Raw genomic sequence first — 24,860 nt, 5'->3', positions numbered from 1 at the left:
TTTCCACCAGTGAGAGATTTCCTCTTTAAAACCCCTTACATGGTTTCATTTTAATAACAATTTGAGGCCCAAAGAGGTTCTGCATTTCACAGAAAATCAAAGAGTAAAGTCTAAAAACGAAACTTCATATTTGTGCTGTTTTTTTCTGCTTCTCTGTCCCATCATCCCAGAACCCCTCAAGTAAATCTGATGACCCTGAAAGGGGAGGACCCAACCTTGGAAGCCACTGGACCAAACTAGGTGACAGTAAACGAGTTACACCAATAACATGCTTATATATTGATGCATTAACGTACATCAGACATTAAGATAATTTTTCAACAAAACATGTACTTTAACTTTGGATATGTTTGGTTCGTTTAGCTGATAAACCGTCGGTGTACTTTCTCTTATGTAGAATTTTGATATACAGTCTGAGCACTTCTCCCACCACGGATAACTCCACATGATTCCCGGCATAGCTCCACCGAACTTCCACCTGTTGGCTCATAAACAAGAATAAGTGAAAACACCTGTGTGGGTGTGGGAGTGCGGGGCTTTCAGAGCAGTCTGTTTTAAAGCCTTTTTGAGAGTTGGGCTCATCAATAATAGCACAGCACAGCACAGTTCAGACTTTACTGAGAGTCAACAGCTGGCGGAGGAGGCTCTCTCTCTCTCTTCCACTCTTCCCGTGTCTCTCCACCTTTCTCTCTCTCGCGCTCAGTCTCTCTCAGTGTCTCTCCACCCCTCACTCTCTCTCCCACCCAGACAGCCTCTTCCCTCCTCTCCGCCGCTGGAAGCTCAGTTGACCAGCGTCGCAACCGAGCGATGCGCCTCCAAGAGAACCTCTACCTTCGGGTTTGAGATTCACATCGCAGCCTACATCCTCGCGTCTGACTGACATTTAGCGTTTCCCCCCTCATCAGTAATTTCTTTAGCTTACGTCTGTCTAATTTTGAGAGAAAACTATTCACAGGACAAGGTTTTCGATTGCATATCTGAAAACTGACCTCTCGCAGCAGGCATTTTTTCCTCTCTTGAACGATCCCCGGTGGGAGGATTTGCTTTCAAAATACCGATATATCTTTTATTTTGAAACCAGCCAGTGCCAACTGATAATCGAAAATGGTACGGGAAACGTCGGACAAACTCGCTTGATTGTGCTAAATAGTGTCTTCAGTTTGTGTCTATTGGAGGCTCGAAAGCATCTTCAGGCAGACTACAGGGAGCAGAGGAGGCGGTTTGACTGTCTTCAGGCTGTCATAAGGTAAATCCTAACGACACTCATCCGCTGGGTCTATCTATCTATCTATCTATCTATCTATCTATCTATCTATCTATCTATCTATCTATCTATCTATCTATCTGTCTGTCTGTCTGTCTGTCTGTCTGTCTATCTAATATAATATATTATCTATCCAAAGATAGATAATATACATGCATGCATACATATATGTACATGTATAGATGTTTACTGTATGTTTTGTAATCAGGGTATGATTGTGTTCTGACTAAAAATTTACAGGCAAGTGTTTAAATCCACATTCACTAAAAGTTACTGAATACTCCATGTACCTTTAGTTTTGAACATGTCTTCGTGTCAGTGATCGATATTTGATGTAGGCGTAAGTTCACTGGAGAGTTATTTGTATGTTAAAACTATGAAAAGTGTAACCAGATGTGGTGTTCCTCAGGGGTCTTTCCTTGGCCCCCTGTTATTCTCCTTATAAACCTGTTAGAAAAGCAAAAAGATAACTTTAGATAACTTCAGATAACAAATAACGTCTGGTATTGTCCCTCTGTGTGTGTGGAAGAAGATTGTATTACATTATTCTCATGTGAATTCCTTGTGTTACATTTAAACCAATTAATAAGTCAATTAATTGATTAGTCGAAAGTTAAAGAAGAAAGTTAATCTGCAACTATTGTGATAACTGATTAACAGTTTGAGTAATTGTTCAAAATAGAAATATTTTGCTGGAGGGAAATATAGACAGGGACTGTTTTAACCTTAACCACAGTCTTACCATAACCTTAAATTGTTTTTTGTTTCCTCAGTATGAGAAATGTACTGCTGGTATAACTCATTCAGCCGATTTGGGGGCCAGATCAGCAAAATGCTCATATTGGGACATTTTCCACTTAGAAGCAAACTATTTAGTTGCTCAGGTATTAGTATCTGTCTGTGGCACCAATAGACAATATTTCAGTTTGTATATAATCTTGCTTTGATCCAAAGTGGGACCTTTGAGTAAGTCATGGTCCTTCTGACCACATGGACCAAATGGAGCAGGGTGGAGACAAGACCTTTGCTTCCCTTGTTTTCCTCCCAGCAGTTTTGGGTCATCAAATCCCACAAGTCCTCCACCCCCGTGACACCAATTGTGACTCCTCATCTTCCCTTAAGGATGATACGCCTCTGCATTTGAAAAACTTCCTAACTCCAGCTGAAATGATTTTCAGTCAAGCTGAAACTCCACGGGGTCCCAGGAGGCTGGGCAGGTTTTTGGGGAGTGACCCACAAGCCCACTACCACCACTCAAACTCCTTACCCATTTTTCTGTGATGCATCATGGTCATCAAGGCGAAGAGTTTTCGTGAATGTGAGATTTTCGTGTGACGCCAGTGATGTGCAGGTTGCAGGCTCGTTGCATCATGCTGTTCTCTAAAGGTTGGACAGACGCTCATGGATGGATTTTAGAAAAGGCCCAGGGCCAAGCAAACTCCTTTCCTGTTGTTGTTGGGTGCGTCTGCTTTACAGCCCCCTTCCACCCACACTGTCTGCTGCAGGGTGGGAGTGCTGCTCATACGTATAGCATACTGTACGTGTGCGTATGAGTGTTAAAATAGTGTGTATGCAGAAAGGGAGGCGGGAAGGAAGGAAGCTAGAAAAGAATCATAGAAGGGGAGGGGAAATAAAGTGAAGGTAGGAAGAAAGTGAGGGAAGAAAGAAAGAAAATGCTTAGGAAAAGAAAGAAATGAGTGAGGGAGACAAGAGGAGGTAGTCAAAGAAACGAGGCAAAAGAAAATAAAGGGAGGAAGAAAGAGAGGTAATGATGAACAGTGCCGGTGACTTGTTGTTGAATGTACCCAGTCTGAATCATCTGTCTATTGTCATTTCCAGAGTAAAGACATAAAATGCCTAAAAAAATACTTATAAAAAGAATGAAGAAAGAATAAAAGAAGGAATGAAAGAATACAAAAAAGGAAAAAAGAAGGCAAAAAGTGGGGTAAATAAAGAAAAAAGCAAAGGAAGCAAACAATAGAAAAAAGAAGGAATGATTAAGGAAGGAGAGAAGTAAATATGGACAGCAGAAACAAAGCAAAGATTGGGAGAAAGTCAAATATGTGGAAGAAAAAAGTAAGTAAAGTAAGAAAAACAGCAAAAAGAATGAAGGAAGCAAGGAATGGTTAAAAAAAGAATGACTGAAAAAAGGATTAAATAAGATATGAAAGAAGTGATAAAGAAAAACGAAAAGGAAGTGAAGGAAGCAAAGTGGAGCTCGCCAAGAAAAAAGAGTTAAGGATGCAAACAATGCAAGAGAGAAGGATTGTCAAAAGGGATAACAATGGCAGAAATAGCAAAGGACAGAAATGTTGCAGAGAAAAAGAGGAGAAGGAAGAAAAAGAGAAGGACGGAAAGAAGTAAGTAAAGAAAGAAAGGCAAGTTAAATAAGTAATAAGTGAAAGAAAGCAGGGAAGACAGCCAATCTAAACTGATGGTGATGGCTGAAAAGGGAGTAGAGACCTGTGATGGCCCTCCTCCTCTTCCTCCATCACTCTCTTCCTCCTTCTCCTTGTACCTCCAGTCATCCTGTGCTCCCAACCTGAAAGCCCCCCACTGAAGCCCCCTGCGTGGCTGCTGTCCTCTGCCCTCCATGGTCTCCCTAGTTTCCCTGCTGTTTGTACATGATGAGTTCAGCGGGTTCAGCCCAGCCATAAAAGCTCCACTCCCCCTCTTTATCCCCTGCGGCACAGGCAGGAGTTAGCAGGCCTCATATGAGAGGAGGGTGGGAGGTGGTGGTGGAGGAGGAGGCCTCCCCTGGTTCTCCTCTTCTACATAACTCGTTTCGACTTTATTTTCTCCTCATCTCTCCTCTGGCTCGTTGGCTGGTTGTGGTAACGTTCTTGGGCCCAGCCCTGGACCAGACATTCATTTTTCTCCTCTTAGTTTCTAACCACTAACTAACCACTGGCTCCCTGCATCTCCCCCCTCCTCCTCCTCATCTCAGGAATGTCTTATTCACCTCCTCTCTCTGTCTTCCTTCTCTGATTTTTACATGCTAAAAGCTCACGGGCATCTGTGCCAACATCTGCAAATAAACAGAGAAATGGACGCACATGCTTTGAGCACAGATAACATTAACTTTGCCAACATGCCAACACAGTTCAGTAAACACACAGACATGCACGCACACACATTTTGACACACAAAAAGCCCCCCCATCAGTTTGTGCCGACCACCTGTGAGGGTACACACACACACATCCATAAACCACCCTTTCTTCTCCCTCTCTTTTCCGTTATCCTCCTAAGAGCCCAAGCGCCGGGGCCTTCACTTCCAAACCAAACATAGAGCAAATTCCGCAAACCCCACCCCAACAACCCCCTCCATCACTCCCCCTTCACCCTCTCTCCTCCCTTCTTATTCTTCTCTCCCCTCCCTCCCACTCGCTGCCTCTCTCTCTTTCTTTTCTTTCTTTTAGGTCTGTGTTTGAGGAAGGAGGCAAATGAAAAAGGTCTGACACAGAGAGGGAGTGAACCAGAAGCAAAGAAAGAGGAAAAATGGATAAAGAAAAAAATATGTCTTGGCAAAGTTGGGAATAATGATTATAAAGAGGGATCAAGTGGCATGGCAGATGGGCGTAGGATCAGAAATGGACTTCTTCTGTGTTCCATTGGTCCATAAATGTGGACAATGGACAGACTTAGCTTATTTCTGCCTTTTTTTCCATCTCTCTCTTTCCTCGTGGCTGCTTTGATGATGTTGAGCCACTGCTTCGCTGTGCACCTCAGCAAGTTTTTAGCTCCACTAGGGCTGCAGCTAAAAAGGATTGTTTCATCATTATGTAACCTGACGGTTATTTCTTCTAATGATCAATTAATCATCTAGTCTGTAAAATATCAGAAAAAAAAATGCCCCTGAGTTTACCACATCCAGAGATGATGTCTTTAAACTGCGTCTTTTGTCAGACCAACTATCCAAAGCCCAAAGAGATTCAATTCACGATAATGTAAAGAGAAAAGCAAACTGCTTGATTAATATATACTAACTTTGCATACTTACTTTGACCTTTACATAAAAAATCCATGTGGATTTACTTTGGCTTTGTAAAGGATTAAAATATCAGTGTTTAGATATATTTAATAATATAGTGAATGATGCACTCAAGTCAACTTTGAGTTTTCAGCACTTCTTTTCTGTTCTTATTCCCTTTTTGTTCATCTATCTGTTTTACTTCAGATATGTTATCCACTTTTCATGGTTTCTGTTGTTCTTTCCTAATCCTTTGATTTCAACACTTTCCTCAACTTTAAGATGGAAAAACTCTGTTTTGCTAAGACTCAGCCCCACATAACTTCTCACAAATCCACAAAAATCAGGATGAAATTGGTGGGTTATTTTCCCCAGTTTTAGGAGGCGAGTTCAGCGATTAAGTGTTTTAAAGAATTTTGAAGGAAACGGCAGCATTCATTTACCTGCGTAGCAGCTTTTCACTCCTCACAAGTGCTTGCAGGCAGGATGGAAAAGCTTTAAGGTGGTTTGACCCTGAAACCGCTGTAGAAATTTGATTTTTTTGTTTTTTTTTTCAAATGGCATCTAACTCCTAAACACAGAGACTATTGACTTCCAGTTCTACAGGATTCCTAATGCCTGTTAGCATTAAAACCTTATTGATTCTTCCTGCTTAACTCTCTGCTGACTTTTTTCCAGCTCATTACTCTGTTATGTGATGGAGCCTTTTCCCTTTCTCTCCCTCTTTGTTTCCCCACTGAGAATGAGAGGCACGGCCTACAGTACAGCTGGGATTGGTTATTATTTACTTACTTGGCACACACGCACACACACACATACACACACAGTGGAAACAAATTGGGTGAATCTGCTCTGCACGTAGGAATGTGAGGCGCATGTGTTTGTGTGTTTTAGGTCTGGATGACAGAGCTGAGGGAGTGAAAGAGGGATGTAGAGAAAAGAGAAAGGAAAAAGAAAGACACGAAGGAGAAAGACAAAATAGAAAGAGAAGGGAAATGAGTGATAGAGAGAGAAAAAGAATTTGATTCCTGGGATAGAGACTGATCTTGGCCTCATCTGTCAACGTGACAACAAAGGTTAAAAACACTTTTCTCCCTCAGTCTGTCTCTCTTCACCAACTCCCTTCTTTCCTCTCTCTGTCTTTCATTTCCTAATGTCCCTTCTCTCTCTCTCTTCCTCTCTGTCTTTATACTTTCAACAGAACCCAGAATATCTGCACTGATTCTTTTTTTTTCGACATCCGTGGACCTTTCCTCCATCCTCTTCTCCATCTTTAGTCTTTCTTTTTCCTTCAGTCCTCAGAGGGCGGCGGTGGATGAAAGGATCAGAGAGGGGGGAGGGATCTGTTGCTCCGCTGATGGTGAGGAATTACAGGGAGGGAAAGCAGAGAGGGAAGAGGTTTCAGTGTTGACCTTGTCCCACTGCCAAACGGTGGGATGGAGGTGGTGGTGGGGCAAGGGATTATGGGTGGGGGTTATGAGTGAGGAGAAGGAATAGGGAGAGAAAGAAATCTGTATGTGGCAAATGTGTTAGCAAACAATACACACCCAGTGAACATGGACCGATCTGCACCCACACAGGCTGTTTAGATGCTAAATTGGACATTATTATCCAGCTATAGTGAACTTGACATCAGTGCTGTTTGGTGGTGAGCGTATAGCCTGCAGTAGCTGAAAACAGCTGCTTGGTGCAGCTGGAAACAACACTAACAGAGCAGTGAGACGGAGCTACAACAGTGAAGTTAAATCAAAACAATGAGCTGAAAGATGCTAAAATGCCCCATAGAGGGCCCACACATAGACATTTGATCCAATGTTAATAAAAAATACTGATTAGTGCAACTTCAAAACATGTTAATAAGTACGATTCGCTCCCATACTGAAAAAGAAAATTCTCAGTTTAGCTTTTCTCTGAGAAAATGATTAAAACTAGTAAACTCCCTCCACAAAGGAAACAGCCACCGCTTTAGCCCAGGACATTAGATGGGCCACACAAACTTGCTCCAAAATGGTATCATCTTGAGGTTTGTTTACTATGACTATACATGGTTAAGTTCATCTTTGAGCTACAAAGGGATGAACTGAGATTAGGTGGGTTTATCCTTTATTACAGCCCTGAATGATCTCCTTTCCATTTGTACCTCTCCCATCTGACCTTGTCCCGTTTGTCTAAGAATGAATTCTGTTAAGTTCTATTATCTTTACCGTCCACTACGAAAAGTTTTAAAGAAAAATACTGGTAAATCGATTAGCTGTAGCTTGATTAGCTGTAGCTCAGTTTTCTCCATTTTTTGAACATGGTGTTCATCAACGCTGAGATTGTGTCTGAACTTGTTCCATTCTGTAACTGCAGAGAGGAAATACAACCGTTTTTGCAGTGAAGAAAAATGGAGCTCTGCCTCTTGCTGAGAATGCAACATGTGTCAAGGTTGCATTGCATTCTGGTCTATTGGAGCTTCGGTCTGTTGGAAAAAAAAAGAGACAAGAGACGATTGTCTGATTGAGAATGTTGGGGCTCTGAGGCTATAAAATCTGGGCCGTGCTCTTAGTGTTCAGGTACAGTCACACTGGATTTTGCTGCTCATTTCTGTGACGTAGGGGGTGGGAAACATTCACTTCTGGTCACAAATTGACTTGCCTCTTTCATTTCGTGCAGAGTTCACACTGTGTTGACACACGAAAACATAAGGCTTCAGTTTGAGAGAGGGGGTTTGAACTCTAATTACGGAAATATTAATTGTTTATATCCTTGTTTATGTAACTACACAGTTATGGTTACTGTTTGTGCACCATTTAACACCTATACAGAAACATCCCCACATATCTGTTGCTCATTTTCATACCTTATTATTTCTGTTGGTTAGTCTTGCATGGAAATCCTCATTCTCATATTACTTCATCCAGTCTGTGACAAGTGTTAAATGCTAATAGTCTGTAATGAGCCAGCATTTCTGTGTTTTTTTCTATCAAATCAACTAACTTTGTTGAGCAGAGTCTAAGGGCGATTTAAGATTAGTTTAGCCATGTACAGAGAGTCTGGAAAGAGCATTTTTTCAAGTGAATAATCCCTGTTTTGAAAGATTACTCCCCCTCTCCTCCTCCCTTGACAGCCGCCACCACTCCCCTCCTAAGTGGTGAAGACGCCAGTGTCAGTGCGAGAGACACTGCAGGCTCTACTGGTGGCGATTGCAGACTTGTGCTGCAGAGTTGCATCACTTAGCACTGCTGAGACGCAAGAGAAGGAGAGAGGGAGGGAGAATAATACTGAGACAAATAATGGGAAAAGTGCGAGGACAGGAAAGGGTGGGAACCCACGTCTGACTCCCACAGTTTCCCTCCCTGTTGTTGCCGTTTTCACTGCCTGCTCCCTCTCTGTCTCCCCACATGATGCCATTTTTCTCGTCCTGAGGAAAATTCACTCTCCTGAACGCTGGCATAAAGAACAGGCTGTGAATCACAGCTGACATCATATAAAACAGTGGTTCAACACGTTCACAAGTTGTGAACACTGACAGTAAATTTCCTTTTCGCTGCCGTGGCGGCAGAAACCGCCTAAGTGCAGTGGCAGTGGTTTTGTTTTTGTGACTCGAGTTTGAAACGTGATATGGTCATTAGTGTTTTGGATAGTGTTCGTAGGCTTGGGTTCTTGAAAACAGGCAAAAACATATTGTGTAATTTGAAAAATACTTGGATGTCAATAAGAAAAGAAGAACTCTTGTTTTTCTTCCACTTAAAAAAACTTTTTGCCTCCAAGAACTATGTTTTTCTTTTTGTCTCCATCTCACCACAGTCTGTGTGGTAAGAGGAAGCCCCTGCTGTTTTCTCCATGATTCTCATTCCATGTCTGTGTCCTTAGAATCCCTTTTTCTTCTCAGTGAGAATCACTCTTTGTTTTTGTCCACGGCTGTTCGAGCAGGTGTCCACTTTCAGCCAATTCCAGACATTTCCCATGAATGCACATCACCCCTTTACAGTCACTGCTGTCTCTGTATGCCTCCGAGTCACAAAAACAAAGTCTCCTGCCATCGTAGCAGTTGCGGAAGCATTGCATAATACCTTATAAGGATTTGGGATGGAAAGATCAAAGGATGTAACCCCTAAAAAAACAAGGACTGACATTGTTACTGGAGTGATGTACTGTCTTGCGTCGCTCCTCCCTCTCTCTAGAAGTTTCGGTACTTGCCCATCAACACTGAAATCCATTTTTGTTTTTCTTCAAAAAAAAAGAAAAAAGAAAAGAAAATCCCTAAAATACCAACTTTTAAAAACATTTTCCAGTCCTGCTCTAGATTTACAAAACTTGAGACTCTGTCTTCTTAATGTTATGTTTTATCTTTGTCTTTAATTTATCAGATGTATTCTATATGTAGAAGAAGAAGACAAACAAGGGAATGAGGAGAAACAGACGTATGTGTCAAAATGCATACATACACAAAGAACCACCGTACCCAGGAGTCAAGAATCACTTTTTTTCAATAAATCTCCCATGACAGAATGGCAAGAAATAAACAAGAAAAATGCACTGGAGAATAAAAAATGAGAGAGAAGAAAAATGAGTGGGAGGTGCAGCAGGGAGAGGAGAGGGGAGGAGAACAGGAGAGGTATGCTCTGCTGGAGGACTGGGAGAGGAAAACCACAGGAAGGAGTGAGAGGGAGGGAAGTAGAGAAAGAGGAGTTAAAAAAAAAAACGGAGAGGGAGAGGCCAGATCAGGGCGCCGTGGAAGCAAAGGTTTCCTGTGACAGGAGGAAAGACCCTTGTGTGTGTGTTTGTGTACGTTCGTTACACCCAAGGGGCTACCACTCTGTGTATGTGTGTTTGTACTGTTTTACATATGTCTGTGTGAAAAAAAATTTAGTTTCTAATGCATTTCTGCATTGAACCGTGTGCAAATTTTAAGTCTGTGTATGTTAAAATGTTGAGTGCAAACTGGTGTTTATGTGCACGTACAAGTGTGTGTGTGTGCATGTGCATTCTATTGTATATGTGCAAGTAAAAAGCTCAAGCTCTCAGAATATGGGTGTGACCAATTATATATGCACACGCACATGTCCTGTACTGCCTGTGTTTTTGTGTGTGGTCTTGTATCTTTGTGAGGACTAATTTCAGTTTTGAAGCAGCATAGTGAGGACAGTCCTGGATTGTGAGGACATTTTGTCTGGTTTTCACTCTCCTTTGAAGGACAGATTTGAAGGTTAAGATTTAGTTTTAAGGTTCTTTAAGTCAGGGTTAAAGTTAGGGTAATAGTAAGGGTTGGGGCCAGGTGTTTAGTTGAAACTGTGAAGTTTGGGATAAAGCTTAATATCATAGAGGGTCCTTATACGTACAGATAGACAAACGTGTGTGTGTGTCACTAAAAATGACTGTGTGCACACACATATATATGGTTGTGTGCAACAGTCAATGTGTGTGTTTTGCTAGGCAGTAGGGGATCCATAAGAGGGTCCGGGCATGCAGCCCAAACGCAGGTCATTGAGGGAAAAGAGGAGGAGGAGTTGCTGGAGGTGGGGGGCTCACGTGTGGTTATGAGTCTTGCGCATGTCTGGTGTGACTTCAGTCTGCTTGCGTGCCTGGATACATATGGTCCTGTATGTGCGTGCCTTCACAATGCCTCCAAATAGCAGAGTGTGTGTGTGTGTGTGCGTGTGTGTGAGAGAGAGAGAAGTCAGCGAGGTTGCTGTGGAATGTGAAACCAGTGTGGTGAGGTAGCTGGCAGGCCGACAGGAGGACCTAAACACTGACTTCATTGTGGTTTAGCTTCTGCCTCATATTATGTCGGGGGATCCTGTCGGTGATTGTGAAGGAATGTGTGGTGACAGCAAGTTTAGAAGTTAAAGAGGTGTACATGTAGCTGGAAAGTTGTCGGTTTGAATCCAGTCAGTGAAAGTAAATTAAGAATGCTCTCGCTGCCAGCTATCATTAAAGTGCCATATAGTGAGACACCCAATAGAGGCTTTGCAGTTGTGTCACAAATCTACTTGCAGCCCATGTCTGGCGCCATTTAGGAGGTCCACTGGAGGCAAATGCTGCCTAAATATATAACTACTGTTTAGAAAAACAGATTCAGATACCTGAAAACAAAACATGTTTGTATGGTGTGCAAGGTTTCAATTGAAAGTTTTTAAGTCTGCAAGACAGTACTGTTTTCAGACAGGTTAAATGAACAGTTTGACATTTTGGAAAATTACGTTTACTTGCTTTCTTGCTGGGAGTTAGATGAGAAAGTCGATGCCACTCTACCATCCATGCATTAAGTTTGCGGCTGGATGCAGGAGACGATTAGCTTAGCTTAGCTTAGCATAAAGACTTGAAGCAGGGGGAAACAACTGGCACTCCAATGTCAGCAGCATCTCATCTTGTGTGTTTAAAGAGAACATCAGCTACATCTGTTTATCAGTCTATACCAGTGGTAGCTCATGCTATTTCAAAAATAATAGATATTAGTCTAGGGGAGGTATTCTTACAATAAACAGATGACTGAGGATGTTCTGAGCAGCTCTCAGGTGTAAAAACTGTGTGACAGTGTGATCGAGAAGCAGAAGGTTACTGAAAAACATGTGCGTGCGCTGTGTCAACTTTCCTAGCAGCTGTCAAGCATTTCCCTCCAGGTTTGGTCCATTTTTAAAATCTCGCAGTTTTCCTCCTGCGAGATTTTATTTCCCTTTGAAGCAGATATCTGGATCTTGAGTCATTCGGTCTAACAAGAACTTACGAGTTGAGTCATGGACCAGAGTAGCTTTTTGTCCCATGCTTCATCCAGAGTATCATACCGCTACGGGTGGAAAACTACTGCAGAATCTCCTTTAGCCTCTCAGAGAAGGCGGACCACAGAAATGTAGAGGATCACAATAACAAACCCACAACATTATTCTTCTCAGAGGTTTTTCCCTCAGGAACAGATCAACAGCTAAAATTCACAACGCAGCATTTGAATCTCCTGCCATTCTCAAATTGACTGAATGATCTTTGAATACTGGACTAATGCCTAAACCAGGCCTATATTTTCAATTATGATCAGCTGAAAAAACTAAATGTTGTTTAAGGAAAACGCTGCAGATTTTATGTGTTACTTCTTCATAAATTAAGACTTTGAGCATAAATGTGAATGTAAAATGTACACAGCAAGGAAAGTTCAGTGGATTTATGGGTCACAGGCTCAGGAGATCTATGGTTTTATCCCTTTCTTTCAGCTGGCCATTTTCACCTCAGTCATCTATTGATTGATTATTTAATATCATGATAGGCCTTTATGACTTTTCCTACTATGCTGAGTCAAAATGTGACATGCTTTCTTTATGTTTTAGTGTTACCCTTGTCACTGTACATACACTGAACCAGCATCAGTGGTGGTGCAGTAACAGCAGTGAAATTTATTTGCACAATATACAATTATTTTGGACTCTTGCAGGCTTAGACTTCACTATGACTCCAATAGTTTCATTATGACTTAAAGCATAATCAGTATTTTTGTTTTGTAAATTAACATCCCCCTGCCTCAGGGTGGTTTAAGTTCCTGCCTTCCTGTTTTACACTCTACAGGAAACAATTCCCTGTAACAAGTGGAGAACGTTGTTCCATCAGGGTCACAAAAGTAAAATTTGTACAAATGCAAAAATATTTTAATCTAAAATCTAGTGAGCCGCATCAGTTTAAATTTGTTGGACTGGCTGGTTCAAGGGAATCTGATTCTGCAAACTTTAGACTGATGTTAAACCACCATGCCCACTCTTATTGATTTATGTTTTGTTTACTGCGGAAACTACACAGGCTGTTTCCCCGCTGAGCACGGTTCACTCTCTTTAAACCACAATATTTGAATGTTTTAATAGGGTCTCAAAGAGCCGACAGAAGCTGTGAGTAATGTTGCCAGAATGATTTCACAATAGTTCAAAAGCCAGACTATTTTTTTTTTTAGAAAAGCGAACAACTAAAATTATAGTTCAGCTGTAAAATGTAAAGCAGGCGTTTTTATGGAGAACATTTAACCTCACACAGTCACACTGCTTTCCTTCACCTCAGATCTTCACCTGCTTTGCTCTGATGTCAGTGGCAGATTGATGCAGAGTCATTTTATTTACCTGGTTGGTCCATGTCCCACTGTGAGAGACTGTTCGCGTGGTTGTTTTGATAACCAGGGAGCAGATGTGTGTTTGGTCCAATGGACCAGACTTGTCTCACTCCGCTGTGAGTGTAGGAGAGGACTTCCTGCAGCAGTTAACACCTACAAGACACCTGTGGATCTCTGTCAAAGAGAGAGAGGGAGAGAGAGCATAGTTAAGGTTAAGGTTTTATGTGAACTCTTAAAAGCCTGCAGTCCTTTGCCTTAGATATGTTCCAAAAAAGTAAAAATTTTAAGTTCTATGTTACTGAAAACCATTCACTTGGTTTATTAACCTGGTTCTCTCCCCCCCAGGTGGGCAGCAGTAAACCAGCAGCCATGCTGTCATTGGACGAGCCGCTGGACTTGAAGCTTCCCTCAGGACGGACAGATGGTCCAGTGAGGTTAGGAAAGAGGGCTTGTCCTTCTTCTATCTGTGCCCCCCTCAGCACCACACGACCACGCCTGCTATGTACAACCTTTCCTTCACCACCCTCCTCCCCAGGTAAGAGTTAACCAGGCAGGTTGTCTAAGACCATACCCACCCCCTTATACACAAGCACATGCCTTTGCTGATGCCTTGTTGCAGAGCAGACCATCACTGTGATAATGCAATAGTATAATAACTGGATTAACTGTTCTCACTTTCCCAGTAACTTAATATTGTAAATCCAATGAATAGTAGCTCTTTTCTGTCCTCAGATAGACATACATTGTCCCCAGATTTGTCAGTGTGGCTCATAACAGGAGGAGCGTGACACTGACATAAAGTGACCTGAAAGAAAACCACAACATGGCCTCTGTGACAGTCTGAATGGACCGTTTAACATCATACTTGAAGTGCCTAATAATGCCCAGAAAATGTAATATGCTTTTCTGGCTCTGCACGCTATGGATTTTCTCGTTAATTTTACCCCCCGATCCGTGTGCCTCCTGTGTTGTTGCCTGGTTCTTTGTATTGAAATGTGGCTCTGCTCACGGAGGCTTAGATGCGCCTTGGGTTGTATTTTTGATTCCCAACAACAAGACGGGCTGGACTCAAAAACTGTGATCAATATTCTTTATTCTAACAATGAGTCAAATGACTGTGGAATTTGGAAACTTCAGGAACTACAGTTCAAAAGCTTTGAGTGATCCCATTATAACTCTAATCTCCATTGTAGATTCCCAGTCTTCCCCTCAAGAACGACCCGGGTCCTGCTTCACTCCTCCGGCCATGGACCTCAGCCTGTCCCCCTCCTCCCGCCACACCTCCTCCCTCTCTCCTTCTCCTTCCTCCCCCTCTTCCCCCTCCCCTTCCTCACCCCTCGAGTCCCCTCACAGCAGCAGCAGCCCCCAGCCACATCTATTCTCACGGGTGAGTGACTAATTTTCCAATCAAAAACATTTCGTGCAAATTTTTATTTTGCTCACATACATCATTGTCAGATCTGATGATAACAGCTACAGTTTGTTGTTTGCCAATTTTTAAAGTGGATTTTGAGATTTGATTTTAAAGATTGGATTCCTGCAGTGTGGCAGGATGGTGTCAGGCCATGACAGATACTGAGCACACAGAAAGTCTGACCAAATCTTGGCTTGGCATTTCCACCGGGCACATCACGGCTACTTTACCCTGACCCCTTCTATCGTTTTCATGACACAGATGTGGCCAGTGTGTGTTTCACTTAAGTTAAACGTGATGTTAAGAATCAAAATCTACTGTTTCACAAAGATACACTTGAGGGATAATCATTTTGTATAGATGTGTGCATGTGTGTGCAAGCAGTTAATCTTGTGTATCGGCATCACCACAGTCTTCTCAGAATAATCCAGCCAGAGACCGATTGTGACTGAATGTGCTCCACTCTTCTTCAGCAAAATTGAACTGAATTGAATTGGGATCCTGTAAGTGAATCTAATTTGTTGGTGCAGCGTCTGCACACAGCCAGTCCAATGACTCTGTCTAAATCAAATTCTAGCCATGATTGAATGGTAAAACATCAAACACACACACTTCTTTGTTAGAGCATCGAATCTTTACTCTTGGCCCAGATTCATCTTTTAGCTCAGAAAGTACCTTTTTAAAATTGTCTCATACATAAAAAGTCGACTGTGAGAGGCACTCCTTATTTCCCTTAGATGTACTTATTGGGTTCCTCAAAAATGTCTTTGATACTGTAACAGCAGCTCTTTGTCTATAATAACTCACTTAGCTGACCAGTGTGAATTTCCCTTCCAATTTTAAACATGCAGAGCTTCCACCCACCTTTGAAACACTTTGATTTCATAATTTTATCAATAAATAAAGAACGAGTTTGTTATTTGGAACCAAAGACAGAAGTTAACTATTTCAGTTAAACAATTTTAATAATATTAATCAGATTCTAAAGTTCTAGCAAAAGTAAACAAGAGAAACAATGAATATTTCAGTATTTCAGTAGATTTAACAGCAGCAGTCATCAGTCATCATCATCATCGGCACCACAGGGATCAATACGAGGCCCAGGCCTTTTCTCACTGGTCACAGTGGAGTCTTGCACTTTTAAATTAAAATTAATTTTTATGGCTTTTACAATTATCCTTCCATTTTCCTGCTAAGAGCTAATGAACTAAACAGGCTGACGTGATTTAGATTGTCTTACTTTGCTTTCTTGTGAACTCTTTTCTTCCTCCTCTCTCTCAGGAAACACCTCGTCATCAAGGTGTGGAGTGCGGAGCTTCACCGCAGGGTTATCCGTTTTATCTGCCGATTGGAAGTCCACCGAGGGGCTACAGCTTTCCCTCCGCCATGTTCATCGGTCAGAACAGAGAGAAGCAAGTTTCACCGGAGCCCTCACTGGACGGTCAGCTGGCCTGCCGTTGGATGAAGGTAAATATAATTATCAAAATGCAAACAAAATAAATCAATACGTAGGGATGGGCATGAATTCTACAATATTACACTCATTTTATTTCTTGTTAAAGCACAAGTGCGACTGTGTTAAAAATGCATTTTGCCACAGGCTTCATAAAGTTGAATGATCCCACACAGAAGAACAACATTAAGGATATCATAGACTGTTTTGGTGAAAAAGGCTGAAGCTGTCACTCTGTTGGTGGTGAGAACTCAGTGTAATCATGGAAAACAAAGGAGAGAGACAATGCAAATGACCAATGCACAATACTAAAAAATGGTTCTGACGTGATTATTTGAAAGCAGTTATGGCACTTGATGAATCATTGTAGTCATTTATCAAGCACAAAAAAGGCAAACATTTATGTGTTCTTGCATATGGAATGTGAGGTTATTCTTTTCTCAAACAGAGAAAATTTGGAAATTGTAGTTTGTGTTTAAAACATTATTATCTAATTATTATCTAATATATTATCTAATAGCATTATTTATTAAGTAAACAATTAATCATTACAATGACAATATAAAAACAATAATGTAACATTAAAGTACCATTAATTTACAGTATATTAGGATATAAAACGGTTTTGATGTTTCAGTGGATTCAGGAAAACGTAAATGATTCAGTCAGGTCAGTGTAATGATATTAGTATGTATTGGGTAATCTCTCGCTCCTTTGCTATCCTGCAGTGCCACCTGCTGTTCGACTCGCTGCAGGACTTGGTGGATCACATCAACGACTTCCACGTCAAACCTGAAAAGGATTCTGGGTACTGCTGCCAGTGGGAGGGCTGTGCTCGAAATGGGAGGGGCTTCAATGCCAGGTATGTTTACACTGAAATGTCAACAAATTTAACAAAAGGTGCCAGATAAATGATTCCAAAGTAAATATACTGCTTGGAACTGGTTTGACTCCCTGCTGTGTACATAAATTATTCACTGGGTGTTGTGTGCTGCCTTTGAATAAACTAAAGTTTTAACTTCAAGTTTTAACAGAAAATAGTTGTGTGAGAAAATACAAACATATTTTTCAGGTGTACTTAGTTAACAAAATAAAATTAAGTACTATTGATCAGTTTTATAATTACCTGATATATTCCATATGTGTCATGAACAAGAGAAAATGTCACCAGCACCCAAAATAGTGGGGGAAATTACTAATGTAATAATAATAATAATAATTACAATTATTATTATTAATATTATTAATAATTCTTATTTATCAGAAGGACACTGATTTTGCACATCTGAGTTTGTCTTACAGAGTTTAGGTTGGTGGCCTAACAGCAAAAAACTCTGTCCCTCTTTAGTCAGGTGCATTAAGGGCGTAGTAATTCAGAGATAAATTCCAGGCCCTGAAGTACTATTGTCTTACAAACCCTTCACAGTCAGAACACACAAATGTTAAATGAAATCTACATTAACATGAAATATAGAGCAGCAAGAACATCCTCGTGTTTGAAAAGCCGTAACCAGCTTTTCTTACTTGGTCCATTTTACATTAAAAATGAATCAAATACCAAAAACTGTCATCCAGTTACTGTTCGTCAGTTAACTTGACTTGACTGTGTCTTACACTGTGAATTCTGTATCTGCTTTGTTCTCACGGTTCAGTGGGTTTGAACACATTTTTCTCAGCGTGAGTTTGTACCCTCCAATTAACCACCAGGCAACCAGGAAGTTGTAAGGGAAGTTGAAAATTACATCTATCAGTCTGCATGAGTTTTCAGTGCAACTTAAAGGTCAGATAGTTGCTGCATGATTTTTGGGATCATCAGCTGCAAACACTAAAAAAATACTGCAACGTGCCGAAGTTAAAAGTGTTAAAAATAATAAGGACTTTTGCCAAAGACAAGACAAATTCTATCAGCAAAGGAGAACAGGGACTAAAAAGGGAAGATGGTTGCTTAACCACACTACAATGAAATGAGAGTTAAGTAAGGTAAAGACAGGATTATAATCTTATGATTTTATAATCTTATAGATATAATCTTATATTTCTGGCAGCTTTTTTGGTAACATAACTCCAGCCACATCCTCAGAAAAACACTTCTACTGAGCTGAACATTATGTTCTGTTTTACAGATACAAAATGCTGATTCACATCCGCACACATACCAATGAGAAGCCGCACCACTGTCCCACGTGTAACAAGAGCTTCTCGCGTCTGGAGAACCTGAAGATACACACCCGCTCACATACAGGTGAGTTCACACAGGAAAACGGGATCATGGGATAAGTAAGGTGATATTCTGCATTTCTGCTATTGCCAACAGACCCCTTGAAACGACCAAAACCAACAGTGAATTGATCCACTAACAAGTATTGGTTGTGTACAAAGCCTGATATTTGCTATTCCTCTGTACCATAGAGCTCAATCCAAAAACTATTAAAACACATCAGTGAGCCACAGTTAAACCAGCTGTAACATGTTCCTTCAATATAAGGAACCTGGGCACTGTAGTTTGTTTCTTAGTCCCATATGCACCATCCTTCTACTTTAACTACACACTAGAGTGCCAATTCTTCAAATTTGCCAAAAACCACAGCGTCCAGCTGTTGTTGTGGACATTATTAAATGTTTTTTTTTTTTTTTTTTTTTTTTTTTTAAAACTGAAAAAATTTTGGTTGTAATAAGTACAACCAGAGCCATTAAGCTACAGCCACGTACTGACACTCCCCACAGACACACACACTGGAGCCTACCCACAAAGTGACTCTCTCAAAGGGCCATAAATGTGCTTATAGCATCTGTCAAAGATCCACCAGACTCCCTGTCCATCAAAGACAAGCAGCTTCTCACTGCTGGTTAGCTGTGACTTCCAGCTCTACCAGAGTTTTTGAGATGAACCCAGAGGTTGGAAAATGTTTGTGTCATTCCCTGTTTTTTTTATCTTCACTGCTGCTCATCAGCTTTTTATACAACTCGTCACTTTTAGCTCCTTTGGTGTAGAAAATGCTGATTCACATCTGTACACGTAGCATGAGAAGCTGCACCAATGAGAAGCCGCAGCATTGTCACACTTTTGGTATAAAAAAGTCCAGTGCAGGCAGTCCTGTATTTTGTAGCTGAGGTTCTTTTTTTCATACTGTGGTGAATTCACATGTAGTAGGAAAGTTATTTCATTAAGCGATTAAATTCATCAGCGCTAATTCCTTTGATGTTAGTTTTCACCCAAACAGTGCAAACAAAACCCACGGCTAACTAGCCAAGACTCAGAGGTGACATAAAACAAACTGTATTATTGTTACAGTGTGGTATTATCGTTGTTACTGTATCATTGCTATTTTTGAGTTTATTTATTTCTGTGAACGTTTACATGTAAAGACTTTATTTTGAATTTCTGCAATTCCATTTGCTACCATTTTTATTTTAGTTGAGGTGTCAAGCGGCCTGGTGGTTAGGATTCATAACATATCACTGCGTTTGACCTCAGCTGAACCTTTGTCGCATGTCACGCTCCATTCTTGCTCTCGCTACAACCTGCCACTGTCTCATGAAGGCAAACTAAAGGGAAAGGAAAGGAATTAAACTATGCTTTGAAAATCAAAGTTTGCAACCTGCAATGGTTAAGTTAGGGGCAGGAAGATGTAGAGAAAAACAGATGAAAGGAAAGGCCTGTTAAGATAAGATAAGAAAATATAAGATAACATACACTTTTATTAGTCCCACAACGGGGAAATTACGTCCATTACAGCAGCAAAGAGGAAGATACAGGCACTCAGAATATAAAAAAGATCAAAAATATAGAGACTCCAGATTACCTTTAGAGAAATAAAGAAATAAATACTATAAACAAAAATGACCAAAATGACATGTACACAGTTTGAGCAGTGAAGGGAAAAAAATGCTGTACATGTTGCACCAAAATTACATCCAGAAATGTGTGTGTCTGTGCATGTGGTTTGCTCAGGACAGCTGGTTGTACTGTCTAATGGCAGCAGTTCCTCAGAACTGAGTAATCATTCACATCACAGAAAACATGTTTCCCTCTTATGTCATTTTATGTGGCCGGTGTGTTTTCATAGCACCGTTATGTTCTGCTCTGGTTACCATCAGTCATCCCACACCCACAAGAAGAAACAGTGATAGTCCCTTAAAATCCCTTGTGGTGATTCAGAGGAAGCATTTATTGCAACAGAAACGGATCTTCCAGTCTCGAAATGTTAATGTGCTGACGTTTACTTTCCGCACCCATGTATAACCTTTCACTTTACACACACAGCTAGTGCAAACATACATTTCACTCGGTTGGGTAGCTTTATGACAATTCAGGGAACCATCAGGAATTGTGCAATGTTGATGGCCAGTGACGTGTCCAACAACAGTGACTGGTCTCATATCTCACTGTGACTTTGGTTTTAGGTTTCCCAATGGTACGATAAAAGGCAAGAATATTAGTTGACAAAACAGCATCATCTCATGGTCTGTTCGGTTGCAGTTCTGAGTTTTTGATCATTTCTCATGATCATCATGCTGTGTTGTCCTTTACACAACATGTACAACATCTATTTCTCATCTCTCCTCTTTTCCTTCTCTAGGAGAAAAACCCTACATCTGCCCTTATGAAGGCTGCAGCAAACGTTACTCCAACTCTAGCGACCGCTTCAAACACACCCGCACCCACTACGTTGACAAGCCTTACTACTGCAAGATGGCAGGCTGTCTGAAGCGCTACACAGATCCCAGCTCACTGCGCAAGCACATCAAAGCCCACGGGCACTTTGTTGCCCAGGAGCAAGGTGCTCCAAGCAGGCTGGAGTCAGGGTTGGGCATCCCTGGGCACCAGAGCACTGCTGAACTGCCCCCTGTAGGCGGAGCCCACATCATCATACCTGGGGCTGCTGCAGCTCTTCTTGGGGGTCTCGGGACCTCTTTGCCTCTCTCTGCTTTCTGCCACGCCAGAGCCCTGGGCCACCATGGGGCACCGCTCTTTTCAGTTGGAGGAGGCAGCAGCATGGGGCCACTCGGCCTCTCAGACTCCCCTCTGTTACACTTCGGACTTTCAGCTGCTTCTATGCTAGGGCTGGGAGCTCTGGGAGGTCTGGGGCGGATGGTGGGGAAGGAGACAGAAGAGGAAGAGGAGGAAGGAGAGGAGGGGGAGGTCCTGAACCTGTCAGCAGGGGTGGGGCCCAAACGTAGAGACCCTTTGTCTTGGGTGGTTGTTCCCCCGAGGGCGCTCCTCCTTAAACCAGCTGTTGTCAGCTAGGCTGTGCACTCAGCAATTCAAAAAGAACCAGGGAGTGTGTGCTTGTGATCTTGTGTGTCTGTTTTATGTATGTCCGGGCATGTGTGTTCACAGACATACATGACTGTGTGTGTGTGTGTGTGTGTGTGTGTGTGTGTGTCTTTGTGCGCATGTGAGGGATCAAAGGTCACTGTCACCTGCAGAGCCATAAAAAGCACTTCAGTCATTCCAGCCCAGAAACAACTGAAAGACAGAAAAGTACAGACGTCTTTGTATTAAGTGGACAAGACCTAAGCAAGACCTTTGAGTGTCTGGTTGCACCATGTTTTTGCACCCCGCGCTTCACCTGTCTCACAGTGTAAAGGGCAACTTCACCCAAATTACTAAAAATGTGTGAAACCTAGATGCATCTAGCCATGCAGAGCCATTTTTACCCTTCTCAGATGTCTGCTGAAAACAGTATTAAAAATATATCAGTAACTTTTCAATCAGTTGCCACAAGGTAATTTTTTTTCTCCTGTTTAGAGATAATTAACCTTAACATGCTAACACACTAAGCTAAGGTAGTTAACAAGGTCAACATTGCACCTGTAACCATCATCAGCATTGTCTGTGAGCATGTAAGCATACTGAAGTTAGCATTTAGCTCAAAGTGTCTACAGCCAGATCTTACGAGCCTTAAAAATCTAATTGCGTTCGATCAAGCTGGTGGCAGATGTTTTGGAGAATGATATCTCAAAAACCCATCACAGAAAACATCTATCTGCATGGCTTGGTACCATATAAGTGAGAAAATATGTGTGATTTGGGTGAACTGATCCTTTAATATGTCACATCCTCCTGTTCATCTGCACCTTGACCCTGTGGTCAATAAGCATTTTATAGCAGACAATCACTTATATCCTGATTTACCAAACCAGGTCATGAAAAAAGAGCAGGTGCATGAATCATTTTATGTTTGACAACCCCCATTCACTGCTTCCACACACCCACACTGTGTATTCTACTAAATAAAAATGGAAAAGCAGGATTATGGGGCGCCAAGAGAAATGCAGTCCATACACAATAATTTAATGCAAAATTAATGAATGCGTGTTGTGTTGCGTAACTTCATTATGATCTACCCATGCTACATCAGTTTATACATTTCCATCAGGCAAAGTGAAGAGTTTGTGCAATTAAAGAATAGAATTCAGAATAAGATATCAGTCATTTGAAAATCTGACACCAACTCCCATAAAGTGACTGCTGACATTAAAAAACATCTGAGGTCATTTGAGTTCAACGTTTTACAAGATGATCATGTGTTTGAGAATATAATTCTTAGTTTTTGACACAGATTTTGAAGTTGTTTACTTACAAAACAGATCTAAGGCTATTTAGAATCCAACTCTACAAGGTCTGACTCAGAGTTTTATGGTTTAAAGAAGTTTTATTATGTGCAATATGTGAACTTCAGTGACCCCTTACCGGCGTCATTTCCATGCCCTCAGCAAACAAAATAATTACCCCCCACCTTGAGGAAAACCGAGGCCTAATGCCACACATGCACATTTATGACGTAGGTATCTCTTTGATTTGCTAGTCATAAAGTGATATTGGTGTGGCTCTCAGCAGCTTTGTTGTTTGTTTTAACTCAGAGACCTTGACTCAGAGCTGCTTTGAGAAGTTCACGACACTACGATGTGTGACGCAAGGTTATAATACACATAGAGCTATGTTTGACCATGTGATTTTTCAAGTCGCAAGAAAAAAAAAATCTGTCGACATAAGTGAATGTAGGTTTGAGGTTAACTCCTTTCTTTGCTTGCAGCTCAGCTTATTCCCTGCTCTTACTTATCATTCCAAGACAATGATCTCAACAGGATCAGCCCTGCCTCGTAGACAAGGCCCACTGAGGAACACATTCAACTAGAAACACAATAGACAAGGGTGTGTATTAGTTAATAATGGGTACACATTTGCTTTAGATGAATGTTTCAAAAAAAAAAAAAAAGGTACACAAGAAGAAGCCAAACAACGATTTACAAACAGTCTCTCAAATATATTTGAAGGGGAAATATTTGACAATGGCCACGTGTGGCCTGTATGTGTTATTTTATCTTGTACTCTTGTTTGCACATTGATTTATCCTAATCAGTATTTCAAAGGTGTCTAAGTGCCTTATGTTTCAACTGAAATATATCACACAATATATGAAAAATATTTACGCAAATGCAAAGTGTATAAATGTACTTTTCATTACGTTTTAGAGAACTGAATTTTAATAACTTGACAACAGATGTGATTTGTACATCAGGGCCACTGCAACACTTTCTGAGGACGTCACCAGTGTTGATGACTATGACAATGACTTAATGTCAATAAACACAAATGGATGAAAGAAAGAAAATGTACTTTCTCTGTCTTGTTTAATTTTGATTACCTGTAAAAGTTTGGAAAAAAATAACTCACAGATGAAGTTGAAAAGAAAAAATACAAGCAAAAAATTAAAACAGAAAAATTGAGAAAAAAATCATCTTTGAAAAGGTGAAAAATAATGAAAAGTAAGTGGATTCACAATAAGTTACTGCTTCATTATGGCTTAATATTTAGAATGAGAGTTTTTTGGTTTCACTTCACAGGACTAAGAAACTACTCTTGAAAATGTTTCAAACATTCACATTACACACATTAGAAACATTTCACCATTTCACGTTCCACCCAGTCAGGAAGCAAAACAATAACCATTTGATTATTAACTAGAATGGCATTCAGTTGAGTGTGTACTTCCACCAAGGCTAAAGAATATTACATGTCTGTCTAGTGTTTTTAACAGAAAAACACAGGGAAAAAGGAAGTGAATGGTTTCTTTTTTCACAAAGCATAGTAAGCACAACTCTGTGTGTAATGTGGATTCAGCATTTTCTTCCAGCAGATCCAGATTACTATCAGGATCTGCACCAACCTGTAAAAACTCACTGATATCAACCAGATATGTGTCTGACCCACACAATATTTCCTGAGAACATCACCAAACTGTTGCACAATGTTAAGGAAAGTGATTTTTAAAAATTCCCGCATCTGCCCCTTTAACCAGATCCACACCAAAATTTACTGGGCTCTTCCTTGGCCCGTGCGCCATCCTCCATCCCTCCACCAGACCTGGTGCAAATTGGTTCACTGGTTTTTGCATAACACTGCTGATGAATAAACAAACCAACAAGCAGGCACAGGTGAAAACATAACCTCCTCAGAAGAGATAATAATAGTTCCAAAGGGTAAACAAACTATTTCAGGTGCATCAAGCAGAGTCACATAAGGACAGAAGTACTGACATGGGTGTAGAAATGCCCCCAGCAGTGGTGGTGTTTATGATAGTTAAACAGGTTTACCAAGCACAGAAGAAGAAACCTGACACTCCATCAGGCTTACATAATATTTGAAATGTGACACTTCCTGCTCAGCTTGATTTGTTGTTTTTAA

At 41.0% G+C, this 24,860-nt stretch overlaps 1 protein-coding gene across 1 annotated transcript; it reads left to right on the top strand.

The window, feature by feature from the left end:
- Positions 1 to 801: 801 nt before the first annotated feature.
- On the top strand, positions 802 to 23,438 carry LOC121181052 (zinc finger protein GLIS2-like). Its single transcript, XM_041036832.1, has 7 exons — positions 802 to 1,246; positions 13,647 to 13,836; positions 14,495 to 14,688; positions 15,997 to 16,182; positions 16,897 to 17,030; positions 18,292 to 18,410; positions 20,749 to 23,438. Exons 2-7 carry the CDS (start codon positions 13,671 to 13,673, stop codon positions 21,414 to 21,416), a joined length of 1,467 nt encoding a protein of 488 aa, XP_040892766.1. The 5' UTR covers positions 802 to 1,246; positions 13,647 to 13,670; the 3' UTR covers positions 21,417 to 23,438.
- The last annotated feature ends 1,422 nt before the right edge of the window (positions 23,439 to 24,860 follow it).

The sequence above is a fragment of the Toxotes jaculatrix genome, chromosome 4 (assembly GCF_017976425.1).
Source record: "Toxotes jaculatrix isolate fToxJac2 chromosome 4, fToxJac2.pri, whole genome shotgun sequence".
NCBI lineage: Eukaryota > Metazoa > Chordata > Actinopteri > Toxotidae > Toxotes > Toxotes jaculatrix.
This window is presented reverse-complemented; position numbering and strand designations above follow the sequence as displayed.

Excerpts from the sequence above, each read along its gene's own strand:
- LOC121181052 (XM_041036832.1), top strand. The coding sequence starts at position 13,671 with ATGCTGTCATTGGACGAGCCGCTGGACTTGAAGCTTCCCTCAGGACGG. Across the intron at positions 13,837-14,494 it reads TTCACCACCCTCCTCCCCAG|ATTCCCAGTCTTCCCCTCAA; the intron begins GTAAGAGTTAAC and ends TCTCCATTGTAG. Across the intron at positions 17,031-18,291 it reads GGGAGGGGCTTCAATGCCAG|ATACAAAATGCTGATTCACA; the intron begins GTATGTTTACAC and ends TCTGTTTTACAG.